The sequence below is a fragment of the Nyctibius grandis genome, chromosome 4 (assembly GCF_013368605.1).
Source record: "Nyctibius grandis isolate bNycGra1 chromosome 4, bNycGra1.pri, whole genome shotgun sequence".
Classification (NCBI taxonomy): Eukaryota; Metazoa; Chordata; class Aves; order Nyctibiiformes; family Nyctibiidae; genus Nyctibius; species Nyctibius grandis.
The window spans coordinates 10,697,947-10,715,942 of NC_090661.1; the positions used below are offsets into that span (position 1 = coordinate 10,697,947).

Genomic DNA, 17,996 nt, shown 5'->3' on the forward strand with positions numbered 1-17,996 from the left:
TGTTTCTAACCAAATGTATCAAATAGGCAGGCCTGCAAGGAGACCGCAGTTCCTCAGGCTGTGGCTCCTAACGCACCACAGCCAGACCACTGACTGCATGGTCCAGGCTTCCTTGCCAAAACACATGCCTGGGGACTGGAAAAGAAGAAAGGTGTGTGTGTGCGTGCACATGTGTGTGAGCGGCAGGCAGGCAGGTAGGTACTCTAGTTCTCTGTTCCTGGAAAAATGTCCATGAAGACTTTGTAGATTTACAGTAATATTTTCTACCTTAAACCAAATTTCCTGTAGTGATTTTGACTTTATAGTCAATATAAGATCCTACAACCTCTCTGGTGGCAAAGGCAGCAAGGGCCATCCTGGTATCGCCAGGGGCCAGGGATCTGATGCTCCCCTTCTTAAGTCAGAACACTTTTTTTTTTTTTTTCCCCCCTAGAGGATCCACGATCTCATATTTTACACTCCATTTGCCTCCTAAGAGCCCAAATTTTAAGTCCCACACTTCTTAGTGAAATGATTTTTCTATTGCCACCACACCAAGTCTTGCAAACAGAAAGGTTTTAAAATATCAGAAAGTTACCATGAAGGAAGGAAAAAAATATAAATTCAATGGTATTCATGATACTTTAAAATAGTTTTAAAGCATCTTCTATTAAGCTTAAAAGCAACTATAATGCATTGTGGGTATGTTTTCAAAAATTACGATGGATAAAAATATTCTTGCTAGTAAAAAAAATTCAAGTTCAGGAACTTGGGAACATGTCCGGCCCCTTACAGCTCCCCTTATCTTTTGAGAGTTATCCCATAATTAAATTAATATCCAGGCAGATATAAAATACATACATTAAGACAACTAAGGCCATTCGAGGGACAAATTTCTGTACTGCTTGCTCTTGTTTAATATAAAAAGACTTTCAAATATTATTCAATATCTGCACAACTTGTGGGGTAACAACAGTAAAGCAAACTGTTCATTACATACCACAATGCTGTCCTAAGTGGTACATTAAATTATAAACCAATACTAGAAATGAGATTACTTGCTACTACAGGAAAACTACGTTCCTTTGTATTGTTTAAGATCACAGAAGACAAAATTTTCCTTCCCAAATTCTACACCTCTGAATATGCTGAGCAGCTTCTAGGCCTCATACAACTTATTACTCATGAGCTCCTCGGTAAAAGAGAGCATTCAAAGTCAGCTGAGCAGAAAGTTTACCTTGAACTAGTTAAACACTGGAGCAATCAGTCAAACAATAAGACCATACTTAAAGTGCAAGTAATTGAATTTCAGGAAAAGTATCCTTGAGCCTGAACTACACCTTGCAATTCATCAGGTTGGTCGATTTCTGTTCTCCACCCATTGGAGTGATCTGTGTCAACATTAAAGCGGTCAAAACAAGAAAACTGCATGTTTACACATACTTTAAAAACGTTATTAAAAGGAAATGTTCTCGCAATGAATGCGAATTCACATTCCATGTAAAAGCAAATGGGATTTCAGTTTAATCTAGCGACCAAAAGATTGCCGACTGCTCTCCTCTCCTCATCAACAACCACCAACACAAACACTGTTGCTATTCACCAGTGGGGAGGGCAGGAACCAAGTGGACTTTAGGGCTGATGAGATCTCATTTTAGAGAAACTGTTTAACAAGGAAATAATACTGGGGGAAGATCTCTACTGGTTCTCCTTACTGAATCAGATATGTGGGTAGTCAAGAGGAGATAAATTTGCTACAGCCTCAGTACTGCACCTTTCAGATGCCTTGCAGAGGGATCTAGACAGATTGGAGCATTGGGCTATGATTAATGGGATGAAATTTAACAAGTCCAAATGCTGGATCCTGCAGCTAGGATGGAGTAACACTGGGCACAGGTATAAATTGGGAGAGGAGAGCCTGGAGAGCAGCCCTGCATGAAGGGATCTGGGTGTGCTGGTCGACAGCAGGCTCAATGTGAGCCAGCAGTGTGCCCTGGCAGCCAAGAAGGCAAACCACATCCTGGGGTGTATCAAACACAGCATAACCAGCTGGTGAAGAGAGGGGATTATCCTGCTGTAATTCAGCATTGGTGCAGCCTCACCTTGAGCACTCCGTGCAGTTCTGGGCCCCGCAATTTAAGGAGGATGTGAAGGTCCTTGAATACATCCAGAGGAGGGCAACAAAGCTGGTGAAAGGGCTGGAAGGAATGTCCTATGAGGAGCAGCTAAGGACTTTGGGTTTGTCCAGATTGGAGAAAAGGAGGCTGAGAGGCAACCTCATTGCTCTCCACAGCTTCCTGAGGAGGGGAAGTGGAGAGGGAGGTGCTGAGCTCTTCTCCCTGTATCCAGTGATAGGATGTGTGGAAATGGTTCAAAGCTGTGTCAGGGGAAGTTTAGACTGGACATTAGGAAGCATTTCTTTACTGAGAGGCTGGTCAAACACTGGAAGAGGCTTCCCAGAGAGGTGGTCAATGCCTCAGGCCTGTCAGTGTTTGAGGCATTTGGACAATGCCCTTAATACCATGCTTTAACTTTTGGTCAGCCCTGAATTGGTCAGGCAATTGGACTGGATGATTGTTGTAGGTCCCTTTCAACTGAAATATTCTATTCAAATGACATTCAGTCACAAACCAGAAATATCAGAGCAGACGAGAATCCACTGGGGCAGCCCCATCAGCACCTGCCCCCATCAGAAACCCACAGAGAATAGGAGGAATGGGGCATGCAAGAGCAGTGCTGCTCTGCGAGGCTTGTGACTTCTGCCCTTGTACGACAACAGCACAACCGATGAGCAACCTTACCCTGCCTATGGCCAAGGACTTCAATAACATCCTCACCCATTTAAGCGTGTAAGTGTAATAAACTCCAGCTACAGAAGAGATGGTCTGACCCCAAATCTACACACATTCCTTCAGAGAACCTGTCAGCTCTTACAGGGCTTAGCTTTGGTCAACAGCACACAGACCTCTGCCTGCCTGATGCTGCTCCTGTACCCTAGAAACTCAGTATTCACCTAATAGGTTTTATATTTTGCTCATGCGCTTACTACCCTTGAGGCTACTGCTGTACGTGAGGTCCCACACATACAAGCAATTTTGTAGTGCTGGGGCCACTATCAATATGTAACAGGCTACTGCTCACAATTCAGGCAAGTTTATACCAGTAGCTTTAAATCCTTTGTTGGAAAGGAATCTTAGAGAGTTACCTTACGTGGTGAATTTCAGGAAACAACAAAGAAAATGCTTAAAAATCCCCCAAGTGTTCGTGATTTACTAAGACTACTGACCTGTCAATGACATGTTACCAAAGCTTTTCAGCAGGTTGTTCAGGGTGGTTATTAACGTGGGAAGAGAAAGCTGCCTTCTGTATTTCCCTGTGCTATTATTTATAACACCACAGCCAACAAACAAGTAAGTCTCAGTAGTATTTTCATAAAACAAAGGAAATATGCTCTCTGACTCCAACAGCATACAATGCTTCCCCTTTGTTGTTTCATATTCTTAATGATTTTCCTGGTCTTATTTTGCTTTGAGGGTGATTTATTTACTTTTGGTACCACCTGCTACATATATTTTACCTCTGAGATAAACAACATTTGAGTAATAAGTTACTGTGTGTAGGAAACACCCAAGCCCTGCTTACTGCTGGTAATTAGAGTCACGTCACTGAAGGGAAGTAGTTGGTCCAAACTCTGCAGGCAGTGAAGCCTACCGATTGCAACATCTTCATAGTCCTTATGACGTATTGTGTGGATTCACCCATGAAAAGCTCAGATGAACACAGTTTTCTGAAGGTCAATCCAACTTTAAACAGGAAACAGGAATAACCAAAGCCCAGCCTGTAATACAGTATTTGTTAATTCATAATTCTACCTATGTGAATTTTGACAACTGATTAAAGCTAGAAGGTAGTTTTGATTATTACTGGCAACTTGCATATAGTATCATACAGAAGTTAATTATTAATAAGTTGTAATGACTGTATGTCTTTAAAAGAAACAATATGCTTCCATAGCCTTCCTTTCAAGTGCTCCTTTCAGGACTGAGGCCTAATAACAGGCTTCTGTAATAAGACAGTAAGCCTTCTCAGCCATCATTTTCAATAAATATGCCACTATAACTAATACTGTTCTGATGAAAATTCAACAGATGTAAAGGATCACCATGTCTGATAAAAATCTTAGTACTCACTTGAAATTAAAATGACAGCACTAACTATTTAAAGGATGGGAGGGTGCTGATATTTATAGGTCATGTCTCATGAAGTCTTGCAAAACTCAGAGACTTCTATTACCTGCTGTTCTTCTGCTGGCAAAAAAGCAGGAACACCAAGAGTGACGTGAGGGAGCTCTTTCCGTTGGCTCACCAATCCTGAAGCACTTTTTCATACTGAAGTCTAGGCTTTCTCTCAGAACAGAGACCACAAATACAAATTCTGAGTCCTATAACCCCACCCTCAAGGTAACACAAACACAGGCAATTACCAGGACATCTTCACAGCAGAGAGGTCCAAACATATTGTTAAATTATCATGCAGAGTACTTGAAAATGTACACTGCACACCTGAAATATTATCAAATTTTATTTATATAGTGCTGCACATTTAGCCAGTGTTTTATAGAGTATCATAAAATTTTCGTGTTCTGAAAAGTGTGCAGTCTTAAAAGATAAAACATGGGGACAATTTAGCCATGGAAGGGCACGGACAGATTGCTTGTTATGAAATCAAGGCAGCAGCAGGCATTCCCTGAAGATTTAATACTCTCACAGTAAAAGCAGCACTAAGAAATCTGCTTCTTGGAAAAATTTTGCTTGAGAAATAACAAAATGTAAGCCAAAACATGGTCTGTGTAACAGAACTTAAGTTGCCAAAGAGAGGTAAAGCTAAAGTAACAGGGCTATCACACAACTGAATCAACCTCACAGCACATAAATAGTATAGAGAACAAAAGTCTTGCACATTCATTAACAGAATCACAGAATCACAGAATCAACCAGGTTGGAAGAGACCTCAGGGATTATCGAGTCCAACCGCTGCCCCTACACCACCCCGTCAACTAGACCATGGCACTAAGTGCCATCTCCAGTCTTTTCTTAAACACATCCAGAGATGGTGACTCCACCACCTCCCTGGGCAGCCCATTCCAATGTCTAATAACCCTTTCTGTAAAGAAATTCTTCCTGATGTCCAACCTGAACCTCCCCTGGCGAAGCTTGAGGCTGTGCCTTCTTGTCCTATCGCTAGTTGCCCGGGAGAAGAGGCCAACTCCCACTTCACTACAACCTCCCTTCAGGTAGATGTAGACTGCAATAAGGTCACCTCGGAGCCTCCTCTTCTCCAGGCTAAACAACCCCAGCTCCCTCAGCCATTCCTCGTACGTCAGACCCTCCAGACCCTTCACCAGCTTGGTCGCTCTCCTCTGGACTCGCTCCAACACCTCAACATCTTTCTTGAAGTGAGGGGCCCAGAACTGAACACAGTACTCAAGATGCGGCCTCACCAGTGCCGAGTAGAGAGGGACGATCACTTCCCTAGAGCGGCTGGCTACACTATTCCTAATAGAGGCCAGGATGCCATTGGCCTTCTTGGCCACCTGGGCACACTGCTGGCTCATGTTTAGCCGGCTGTTGATCAGCACCCCCAGGTCTCTTTCCACGGGGCCACTTTCTAACCACTCTTCCCCCAGCCTGTAGAGCTGCATGGGGTTGTTGTGGCCGAAGTGTAAGACCCGGCACTTGTTCTTGTTGAACCTCATGCCGTTGGTCTCGGCCCATCTATCTAACCTGTCCAAGTCCCTCTGTAGGGCCTTCCTACCCTCCAGCAGATCGACACTCCCACCCAGCTTGGTGTCATCTGCAAATTTACTGAGGGTGCACTCAACCCCTACGTCTAGATCATCTATAAAGATATTGAACAGCACCGGCCCCAGAACTGAGTAACGGTCCTGGGCATAGGTTCAAAGGTCCACTGAGCCCATCCCTGATCCACTTCACTTGTGTAAAGTAAGTGCACATTGGCATAACCTGTTCCAGAAGGTGTCCGTGCTGCAGACTGCAGGCCTCCCCCAGCACCCTGCTCCTTACCATTCAAGGGTCCCCTATCCCCATCCCCAAGCCTGACCCTTGTCTCCGTTTCCACAGTGACCGTCCATCACCCCTTATTGTGCCCATAGTGGGCATGGAGGACGGGCACCCTCCCCTTCTCCACACCAGCCTTGTGCAGACACCATGGCTGACTGACCCTGTCTAACCCCTCCACTCCCTCTTAGTTACCCCTGTAGCAAGGACAGCACCAACAATATGACTTGTACCCACTGGCAATCTTGGAAAGGAAACTCAAGGGGTTTGTGGTTTTTTTTGTTTGTTTGTTTTTGTTTTGTTTTGTTTTTAAATCTACTTACGACCTTTCCCATTGAAATACCTACAGTAATCCATCATCACTTGGGGTTCATTTGGATCAGCTTTCTATTACCACATCTGCCTCAAAGGGGAGGAAAGTAAATGTTTGCCTGTTCATTATCAGACCTGCTATTTAAAAATTCTCACATATGCTGTGCCAAATGCACCATATTTAGACATATGTAATGCATACAGTGTACAAGAGAACCTGAGCCTGTACAACCCTATTGAGCAGTATATTAGGCATCAAGATGTTCATGCATGTAGATCTGCCAAAGAATACACATAGTCCTACCTAACCAGCCAAATATTTGCTAAATGAGATGAAGGCATATTTACTGTGCTGGTGACAGAACAAGATTTTCTTGCCTCAGCTGTGCTACATTCTGCCATTACCTCTGGAGAGAGCATTTTCAATTAAAGTAGACTCAGCCTGAGTGAAATCAAGTCACAGCAAACTATTGCTACACCCTTTAACTACAATGGCAAACTAATAAAAGGCTGTGAGTGCACTTTAAACAAAATACAGTTGAATTAAAACATCCAAAAGTGATTGCTCAGGCCAAATGTTCTGTAAGAAAAAATTTTAAAATCCCAGTGAAGTTATCACTCACTGAGTCTCCATGTGACTAATAGTCTAGTTTTCATATTCTAAAGGGTTGTTCACGCAGTTTGTGGAGTTTTTAAATTCTCTTTGCAGTGTCACAATAACTGTCCAAATCAAATGAGCAACAGGCCTGATATTTTGGAAACCATTACTTAGCTTAAAACCCATCACATTCTATACCTCCTATGTCATAAAAAGTAAGAGGTAAATCCAGGCAAAGGAACTATTTTGAAGCTGAAGAGAATTAGGGGATTACCACAGTAAGGCACCTGCTGGGCTCTCAGTTTTCTTGAAGGGCTGCATAGCCTGTATTTTCCTGGGGAATGAGAGGAAGGGAGTCTTTTCAACACAGCTATACCTCAACCAAGGAACGTGCCTTTGCAAGCTGCAAGTCAGCTCAGTATCTACCTGCTCAGTTACTGCTGAGACCGTGAGCCTGATTTCCAACCAGCATCAACAATAGGGTGCAAAATAACCTGAAAAGCTCCAGACTGATTCCATTAAAAGATCCTGCTGAGCACCCCCCAGATGGGAAATTACCTTCAGCCATGGCTTACCTGAAAGTGAGCAATACTCATGAGTATTTCATAAAACTACTGTTATTTAAATGCACCAAAAGCAGGCAGAATGCTTTGCTCCTCCTCACACTAAATGGAAACAGTACCGGATTTTGCCAAATAGCACTTCTTTCATGCGTCAGGCAGCAGAGCTGCCAGCACCAGCAGCACCTGCATTGGGTCACAGCAGTTGCCTTCAATACCTCTAGAAACTTGATGTTTCCACCTTTATTTCCACATCAATCCTATTCAATACTGCAGTGTTCCCAGACTGCTGCTACATAATCTGTGGGTGAAGGAAAGTGAGCACAGGCCTTTACCTGTCCTAAAAAGCTGAAAAATATCAAACTTTCTTCTGTTAAAATCCTTCTAAAACAAGGGGCGTTAGAAGCCAATGTCATACTAACTTCCACAGATAAAAGCACAGCCCACTGTAACATCAGCATAAGTAATAAGAGCTGAATATCTCTGATTCAAGTGTTACCTAACTGCTTTCATTCAGAGTATGCATGTTTCCTCTCTGTAAAGTTTGCTGTTACAAAGAACTGTATTCTAGCACTTAATGTGCAGAAGCAAGATTAAAGTACAAATAAGTAACCAAACAAATCAACAATAACATCTCTCTGTATCGACAAGTGCTCATGCAATTCTAAGACATGTCCTCTAGTTAAAATAACCATTACTGTACAGGTTCTTCCCCACGGTCCAGAAAAAAACCACAAATGCCACCTGTCCTGGTTTGGCCTAAACCAGGCCGATTTTCCTTTCAGTGATTTTTACTTTTCAGCTAAGTCTCCTCTAAATAACTGCACTTTCTGAAACTAACTGCATGTTTTTGCAGACAGTGTCTGCTTCCAGGACTGATAACGCTCGAAGTTTGTAGTTATCGCTGAGGCACCGGTAGGGATGTTGTGCAGTAAGGCTCTTGCTGTACTTTTTTTCTTAGAGAAACCAAGGTCACCGCTGAATTCCTCACTGCTTACAAGTGAAAAGCCGAAGGGGGGTCGCAGCTGCAGCGGGGAGCAGACAGGGCAGGTGACCCAAAATTGACCAACGAGGGTATTCCATCCCATACACGTCATTCTCGGTATAAAGCGGGGGGATCACGAGGGTCTCTCTCTCTTGCTCCCCTCTTGCTCGCTCTTGCTCTTTCTGCTATGGCCGGTGTCCAAGGAGGACTCTGTCTGTTTTCCTGCTGCCCCCGATCCTGATCTGTGCATCCCTGAATCCAGCTCTCGACCGTCGCTAGGCCCAGCCTGGGCCTTCCCGGAGCCTGCCCTGCAGTGCCGGTGGTGACGTTGCCGACATCGGGGGAGCTCGATCTTGGTTTTGTATATATATTTGTATATATTTGATTATTCCAATATTATTATTATACTCTTTTTCATTATTATAGGTTTATTAAAACTGTTTTAACTTTCCAACCCGTAAGTCTCTCTCCCTTTTCCCTTTCCCTTTCCCTTCGGGTGGGGGGGGGGAGGGTTAACAGAGAGCGTCTGCTGCAGGTTTAATCGCCAGCCCAGCTTTAAACCGTGACAGATTTATTGGCGCCCAACGTGGGGCTCGAGAGAAGCTCCAACAGGTTCCTCTGATAAGTCGAATCCCAGCTCCGGCGGGAGGAGACCCGGAGAGCTCAGCTGAGAGAGTATCAGATTTCTTCCTTTGAGATTTACGAGGGGTTGGAAATTAAAACAGATAGGGAAGATGCTGATGTCATTTTTGAGTACTGTGTTATCTCGTCTTTTTATAGAGTTTCTTTCACAGTTGAGTATTGCAATGATGCCTTACCTGCCGTGGGCACTGTGTTATTGTTTGCTTCTTATGAATGTTTACATGCGGTTTAGCAGTGGGCGCTGGTCGAAATGTATTGTTTTGGTATGGGGTTTGATACTGATTTATGCTGTGATAAACTGGGCAGTTACTATTCCGATCTCTTATCTCTATAACACAATGACGGGCAGTTTTAATCGCGAATCAGTAGCAGCGACTTCATCTGCACGCTCCAGGCGTCCTTTAGCTGATTCTGTTAATGATTACACTTCCAGTTTTACTTCAGGAAATAGTACCTTCTCCTTTTCTGCCAAGCTGATTCCTCTAGATTTTGTGAAATTAGGATGGTGCTGTCTAGGTGGCATGTTTTTATTTTCGGTTGTCCTGAATGTGTTTCTGATGTGGGATAAGATTAAATATCGGTGCAGGGACAGTTGTAGGTGTTGTGCAGCTACCTCAGATCCTACAGCGTGTGCTGCCGCTACAGCCACTAAATCCACTGAAACCTCGGCAGCCTGCACCACAGCTGCTACACCCCCCAAGATGGCCACTGCAGCTACTCAGACTCTAACGAGTCTCAGCACTCCCACGACAGCCACTGCATCTACTCAGACCCCAGCATCTATTGAATCTCTACCAATTGCTCCTGTAACCAGGAAGAAATACCAAAAGAAATCAGCTCGTGAAGAGGAGGATGATGACTCAGAGCCTTCTAAGGCAGAGCCATCACATGACCCAGGTGAGGGCCCTTCTCAGGCAGAGTCAGGGCCCGACACAGATGGGAGTTCCCTTGATCGTCATTTTAAAGCAGACCCATTACAGAAGAAAGGTCGTTCTAAAGCAGAACTATCACAGGAGGAGGACTCGGATGTAGAGATAACCTACCACTCCTTATCCCTGAAGGACCTGAGAAATATAAGGAAAGATTTCAGCCGTTACGATGGTGAGCCAATTATTACCTGGCTGCTCCAATGCTGGGATAATGGGGCGGATAGCATGCAATTAGACGGCAAAGAAGCCAGACAGTTGGGATCCCTGTCCAGAGATGGTGGTATTGATAAGGCGCTTGCAAGAAAGTCAAACACTATCAGTCTCTGGAGGCGACTCTTGTCAGCTGTAAAGAGCAGGTATCCCTATAAAGATGATGTTATGAGCCACCTGAGCAAATGGACCACTATAGAAAAAGGTATTAACTACCTTAGACAACTAGCTGTGCAAGAGATCATTTATAGACACCCACGGGAAATTGTAGATCCTGTAGAACCTGATGAAGTGGAATGCAACCGATCCATGTTCCGGAAGGTTGTGAAGAATGCTCCACCGACATATACCCATACATTGTCAATATTAGTCTGGGGAGAAAATGCTATGGCACAACCTAGTGTGGATGAAATGGCTAACTGTATGCGACAGTATGAAGATAGTATTTCTTCCCCACTGCAGGCCCGTGTCTCGGCTGTGGAAAAACTGACAAAGGAAAACAAGGACTCATTTAAACAACTGTCAGACAAACTGTCCAGGATCGAGAATAAACTTGACTCTCTACCTACACAGGCACGCGTTGCAGCTGTTAAGAGAAAACGCCCTCCTACAGGACCAGCTCAAAGGAAACGGAACACATCACGAGGTATCCTGTGGTTTGCCCTGCGTGGTTATGGGGAGGACATGAACAGATGGCATGGACAACCTACCAGTACCCTACAGGCACAAGTACGTGAGTTGCAAGCTAAAAGAAATACCAGAGAGAATTTTTCTAGGAGGATGGCTGCTCCAGTTACCAGTGAGCAGGACCCCAGTCAGGGTAGATGGGCCTCAAATTCCTTTTTCCAAAGTGTGAATAGGAGAAATAAAGGTCCAGTCCCTGTGAGCAGCACAAATCCATTTCTTGATTAGGGGGGCCCTGCCTCCAGCCAGGTGGAGGAAAGGGACAACCGAGTTTATTGGACTGTGTGGATTCGATGGCCTGGCACATCAAAACCACAAAGGTATCGAGCCTTGGTAGACACTGGTGCACAGTGCACCCTAATGCCATCGGATCATAAAGGGGCAGAACCTATCAGTATTTCAGGAGTAACAGGAGGATCTCAAGTGTTATCTGTATTGGAGGCCGAAGTGAGCCTAACTAAAAATGAATGGAAAAAGCACCCCATTGTGACTGGCCCAGATGCTCCATGCATCCTTGGCATAGACTACCTCAAGAGCGGGTATTTTAAGGACCCAAAAGGGTATAGATGGGCCTTTGGTGTAGCAGCTGTAGAGACTGAAGACATTAAACAGCTGTCTACCTTGCCTGGCCTCTCAGAGGATCCTTCTGTTGTGGGGTTGCTGAAGGTGGAAGAACAACAGGTGCCAATTGCTACTGCCACGGTGCACCGACGACAATATCGCACCAATCGAGACTCCCTGATCCCCATTCATAAACTGATTAGACAATTAGAAAATCAAGGAGTGATTAGTAAGACTCGCTCACCCTTTAATAGTCCTATATGGCCAGTGCGAAAGTCTGATGGAGAATGGAGATTAACTGTGGACTATCGTGGCCTAAATGAAGTTACGCCACCGCTGAGTGCTGCTGTGCCAGACATGCTAGAACTTCAATACGAACTGGAGTCAAAGGCAGCCAAGTGGTACGCCACCATAGACATAGCTAATGCATTTTTCTCTATTCCTTTGGCACCAAAGTGCAGGCCACAGTTTGCTTTTACCTGGAGAGGTATCCAGTATACCTGGAATCGACTGCCCCAGGGGTGGAAACACAGTCCTACTATTTGCCATGGACTGATCCAGACTGCACTAGAAAAGGGTGGAGCTCCAGAACATTTGCAATACATTGATGACATCATTGTGTGGGGTGATACAGCAGCAGAAGTTTTTGACAAAGGGGAGAAAATCATCCAAATTCTTCTGAAAGCTGGTTTTGCCATAAAAAGAGGCAAGGTCAAGGGACCTGCCCGGGAGATCCAATTTTTAGGGATTAAATGGCAAGATGGGCGTCGCCAGATCCCGATAGAGGTGATCAACAAAATAACAGCTATGTCCCCACCAACTAACAAAAAGGAAACACGAGCCTTCTTAGGCGTTGTGGGTTTCTGGAGAATGCATATTCCAGATTACAGCCAGATTGTACGCCCTCTTTATCAAGTGACCAGAAAGAAGAATGATTTTCAGTGGGGTCCTGAACAACGACAGGCCTTTGAACAGATTAAACAAGAGATTGTGCATGCAGTAGCCCTTGGACCAGTCCGTACGGGACAAGATGTTAAAAATGTGCTCTACACCTCAGCTTGGGACAATGGTCCTACCTGGAGCCTCTGGCAGAAAGTACCAGGGGAGACTCGAGGTCGACCCCTAGGATTTTGGAGTCGAGGATACAAGGGCTCCGAGGCCAATTACACCCCAACTGAAAAAGAGATACTGGCAGCATATGAAGGAGTTAGAGCTGCTTCAGAGGTAATTGGTACTGAGGCACAGCTTCTCCTGGCACCTCGATTACCAGTACTAGGCTGGATGTTCAAGGGTAAGGTTCCCACTACCCATCATGCAACTGATGCTACATGGAGTAAATGGATTGCATTAATTACACAGAGGGCTCGAATAGGAAACCCTAATTGCCCAGGAATCTTAGAAGTGATCATGGACTGGCCAGAAGGCAAAGACTTCGGAATGCCACCAGAAAAGGAGGTGACACGTGCTGAAGAAGCCCCACCATATAATGAACTACCAGAGGATGAGAAGCAGTATGCCCTGTTCACCGATGGATCCTGCCGTCTTGTAGGAAAGCATCGGAAGTGGAAAGCTGCTGTATGGAGTCCCATACGACGAGTCACAGAAGCCACAGAAGGACAAGGTGAATCAAGTCAATTTGCAGAGGTAAAAGCCATCCAGCTGGCTCTAGACATTGCTGAACGAGAAAAGTGGCCAAGGCTGTATCTTTATACTGACTCATGGATGGTGGCAAATGCCTTGTGGGGGTGGTTAAAGCAGTGGAAGCGAAGCAACTGGCAGCGCAAAGGTAAACCTATTTGGGCTGTTGAACTGTGGCAAGATATTGCTACTCGGCTAGAGAAACTAGTCGTGAAGGTACGTCATGTAGATGCCCACGTACCTAAAAGTCGGGCAACTGAGGAACATCGAAACAACCAACAAGCAGATCAGGCTGCTAAAGTGTTCCAAATAGATTTGGACTGGGAACATAAAGGTGAACTATTTTTAGCTCGGTGGGCTCATGACACTTCAGGTCATCAAGGAAGAGATGCAACATACAGATGGGCTCGTGACCGAGGGGTGGACTTAACTATGGACTCTATTGCACAGGTTATCCATGATTGTGAAACATGCGCCGCAATTAAGCAAGCCAAACGGTTAAAACCTTTGTGGTATGGGGGGCGGTGGTTGAAATATAAATATGGGGAGGCCTGGCAAATTGACTATATCACACTCCCTCAAACCCGCCAGGGTAAACGCTATGTGCTTACCATGGTGGAGGCAACCACCGGATGGCTGGAAACATACTCTGTGCCCCATGCCACTGCCCGGAACACTATTCTGGGCCTTGAAAAGCAAATCTTGTGGCGACATGGCACACCAGAGAGAATTGAGTCGGACAATGGGACTCATTTCAAAAACAGTCTCATAGATAACTGGGCCAAAGAGCATGGCATCGAATGGGTATATCACATCCCCTATCATGCACCAGCATCTGGGAAAGTTGAACGGTATAATGGGCTGTTAAAAACTACCCTAAAAGCAATGGGGGGTGGAACCTTTAAAAACTGGGATAAGCATTTGGCACAAGCTACCTGGCTAGTTAACACCAGAGGATCTATCAACCGAGCTGGCCCTGCTCAGTCAGATCTTTTACATACAGTAGAAGGGGATAAAGTCCCAGTGGTGCATGAAAGGAATCTATTGGGAAAAACTGTCTGGGTTCTTCCTGCTACGGGCAAAGGTAAACCCATTCATGGGATTGCTTTTGCTCAAGGACCTGGATGTACTTGGTGGGTAATGCTGCAGGATGGTGAAGTCCGATGTGTCCCTGAAGGTGATCTGATCTTGGGTGAGAATACTTAATTCTGAACTGTATGATGTTAATTGCTGCATAATACTAACAGTGTTCATAAGTGTCTTTCAGGTTGAAGCAGTGGTGATGGGAATAGAGCTAGCTGCAAGTGGCGTCCAGTAACCTCCTCGAGACTGACATCTTTAACCTGCAACCCGTGGGCATGAACCGTGACAAAACTCATACCATGTCTCCTGCCCTGAGAGACTCCTAGCCAGATGGAAACCCACAATCCCGAACTAAATGAACTTGATGAACTTTTTTTTTCTGTATAGAGATGAATCATAAACTAATGTTATCTGTATATATTTTAAAATGAAAAGTTAGTGGTGATCTGAGTATGACGTGAATGGTATGGAATAAGGGGTGGAATGTCCTGGTTTGGCCTAAACCAGGCCGATTTTCCTTTCAGTGATTTTTACTTTCAGCTAAGTCTCCTCTAAATAACTGCACTTTCTGAAACTAACTGCATGTTTTTGCAGACAGTGTCTGCTTCCAGGACTGATAACGCTCGAAGTTTGTAGTTATCGCTGAGGCACCGGTAGGGATGTTGTGCAGTAAGGCTCTTGCTGTACTTTTTTTTCTTAGAGAAACCAAGGTCACCGCTGAATTCCTCACTGCTTACAAGTGAAAAGCCGAAGGGGGGTCGCAGCTGCAGCGGGGAGCAGACAGGGCAGGTGACCCAAAATTGACCAACGAGGGTATTCCATCCCATACACGTCATTCTCGGTATAAAGCGGGGGGATCACGAGGGTCTCTCTCTCTTGCTCCCCTCTTGCTCGCTCTTGCTCTTTCTGCTATGGCCGGTGTCCAAGGAGGACTCTGTCTGTTTTCCTGCTGCCCCCGATCCTGATCTGTGCATCCCTGAATCCAGCTCTCGACCGTCGCTAGGCCCAGCCTGGGCCTTCCCGGAGCCTGCCCTGCAGTGCCGGTGGTGACGTTGCCGACATCGGGGGAGCTCGATCTTGGTTTTGTATATATATTTGTATATATTTGATTATTCCAATATTATTATTATACTCTTTTTCATTATTATAGGTTTATTAAAACTGTTTTAACTTTCCAACCCGTAAGTCTCTCTCCCTTTTCCCTTTCCCTTTCCCTTCGGGTGGGGGGGGAGGGTTAACAAAGAGCGTCTGCTGCAGGTTTAATCGCCAGCCCAGCTTTAAACCGTGACACCACCCAAGAACAACTAACTAATCCCAAAACATCCAGTTAGCTATACAGTGTGAATCTCGCTCTCTGCTAGGCACGTCTGTGGTATGATCCAACAACAGAATGTTTAAAATAAGCAGCAATGCAAAATTTTCAGAATTGAATCAAAAATTCTGCGAATGATTTGCTCTGTTCTTTAGCTTTATACCTGAGCTATTTTTAATGATTACTTTCCTCTTACAAACACGCAGAATTAACAACAGTGAACAAAGTAAAGTTTGATTCAAATGTGAAATACAACCTACACAACAGATCTGCTGGCAGCGCCTTCCATCCAAGCCATTTCTCAAGCAGCTTTAGCACAAGTTTGGATTTTACAGGAAAATAGAGTACCTGTCTAGAAGGAACAGCAGGGGAAGCTGAACTGACAGATGATGGAGAAGAGGCAGCAGCTGAATCATGAGGCTGAGGGCAAGAGGGAGTTGGGGGCAGAGAACGGGATAAGCCTTTAGTAGGTAGCTTATTCTGTGTAGAGCAGAAACAGGAGAGTTATCCAAGAGACAGTGACATTAGCACAGGTTAAGAGAATAATTTCACAGTCATGCATCAAAAAAATAGAAAGATACTAACTACAATTCTGCTCTTTTCTCTATTTCTGCACAGTAAGGAGCCAAGGAAATCATCAAGGCAAAACCTTCACGGCAAATTATATTACTGTACTCAGTTTTCTTATCAAAAATATTTACAGTGGGCAGTAAGGTAAGCTAGTGATGGGAAAAAGCATAACGAAATATAAGAAATGCGAGATTGCACTGACTGAGAGCTACTGCTCACCAATTCATTAGAAACTTTGAGTTACCAGCATATACTTAAGCACAAGACATGGTTTATTCTAACACATCTCTCTTATGCTAAAGTACTCTGACTAGCTTTATAATTGATTGTGTTTTACTTCAATTAAATCATGCAATAATATTTAAACAAAACTTTTTACCATCTTCAATGGAATCCAAATTACTTTTCAGAACCACACAGGATGAAAGGAAAGTTCAAAGCAAAACTACTGCAATTTTTTTCCATGAATTCTTATATGTCTTCTAACTCAGCACTTCTTCAGGTGCAAAACCTAATATTCACCTTTGGAAACTCCATGTATCCAAACATTGAGGCAAGATGTGCTGCTTTCTCTTTAATGTTCTTTTTATGGAATTCCCTATTTGCTATTGTCTGAGCTCTTTTCTGCAAGAAGAGCCAGGGAAGGAAAGCCAAGACAAGAAAGAAAAAGAGAGAGATTCCAGTTAATGTCACATACGTCATCAGAATACAGCAAGTTTGTAGAGAGAGTTTGTATTGTCTTAATATAAGCTAAAGTTAACAGAGAAAAATCCAGCATATCCAGGGAAAATAGAGTATACAGATTAACATACGCAGTTAAGAGACAGAAAGGAAAAGACATTGCTTGTCACCTGTTTCATTTTTTCCTCCAGGTGCTGAAGACGCTCAAGCACTCCAGAAAGTACAAATGCAGCAGAACAGGCAGATGCGAGATTTTCAGAGGTTTCTGACAGACTGGGCTGGGTATCTGGTTTTTGTACAGTCTTTGCTCTCCTGGCCATATGATCAGAACCATTTAAAGACTGTTTGGGTTCCCTGACCTCGTGTTCACTCCTAGCTACCACCTGAAACTGGGAAACATTTGAAGTGAAAAAAAAAATCTGCTTTCTGCACTACCATGCAGTATATGCAGCTTTTAAGGATGCTTCTGAAAGCGCAGCACAGTCATGCACGTAACTAGAAATAAAATGTTCTCACAGCACTCTTTGCACACTGTCTACTGCACCTCTGATCCTTGTGTCCATGCACTGAAATAAATCAGTCCTACATAACTCATGCAGGTCTTGACATCCTTCTCTAGGTTTGTCTCAGTTTGTATGAATAACCCCTGATAGCATCAGTGCAGAAAAACGTGACACTACATCTCCTTCTAGGGTTTTTAGCAAAAGTTTCGGGTCTTTTTTTTAGCATCACATCCGCCCGAAAATAAACTTACAATCAAATTGTAAGAATATCAACAGTAGTTCTTGGCATAATTATAGATCTAGTCTGACCCAAGTCAAGCTATAACATATTTCAGATTTAAAGCATTTTCCGAGGAGTTCAGAACAGTCTCTGAATTTGAATCTTCATATAAAATAGCTTTTGAAGTAAACAATTAAAATTAAAAACCCTAAAGCAAATCAACTTGCAGTGTGCTCCTGATGTTTCAGGATAGCACACCTGTCTTTAACATAGCAATTCTCAATTGCATATTTCAGCAAGCTGATCTGCAGATTTCCACGTGCAACACAGACCTCATTTCACTGCAGAATACTCTTTAAATGCTACTACAGGATATTTACTTCCTTTTAAAACTCTAATGTAAAGTGAGTATCATTACTATTTGATATAAGATTGATTTTATTGGAAGTACT

At 44.0% G+C, this 17,996-nt stretch overlaps 1 protein-coding gene across 1 annotated transcript in view; it reads right to left on the minus strand.

Moving 5' to 3' along the window:
• MICAL2 (microtubule associated monooxygenase, calponin and LIM domain containing 2) overlaps nt 1-17,996 on the minus strand; it is a 152,623-nt gene that overhangs the window by 58,722 nt on the left and 75,905 nt on the right. Inside the window, 3 exon segments of the mRNA XM_068398565.1 lie at nt 15,919-16,050; nt 16,663-16,764; nt 16,992-17,204. Of these exon segments, the coding sequence (XP_068254666.1) occupies nt 15,919-16,050; nt 16,663-16,764; nt 16,992-17,204 (447 nt within the window).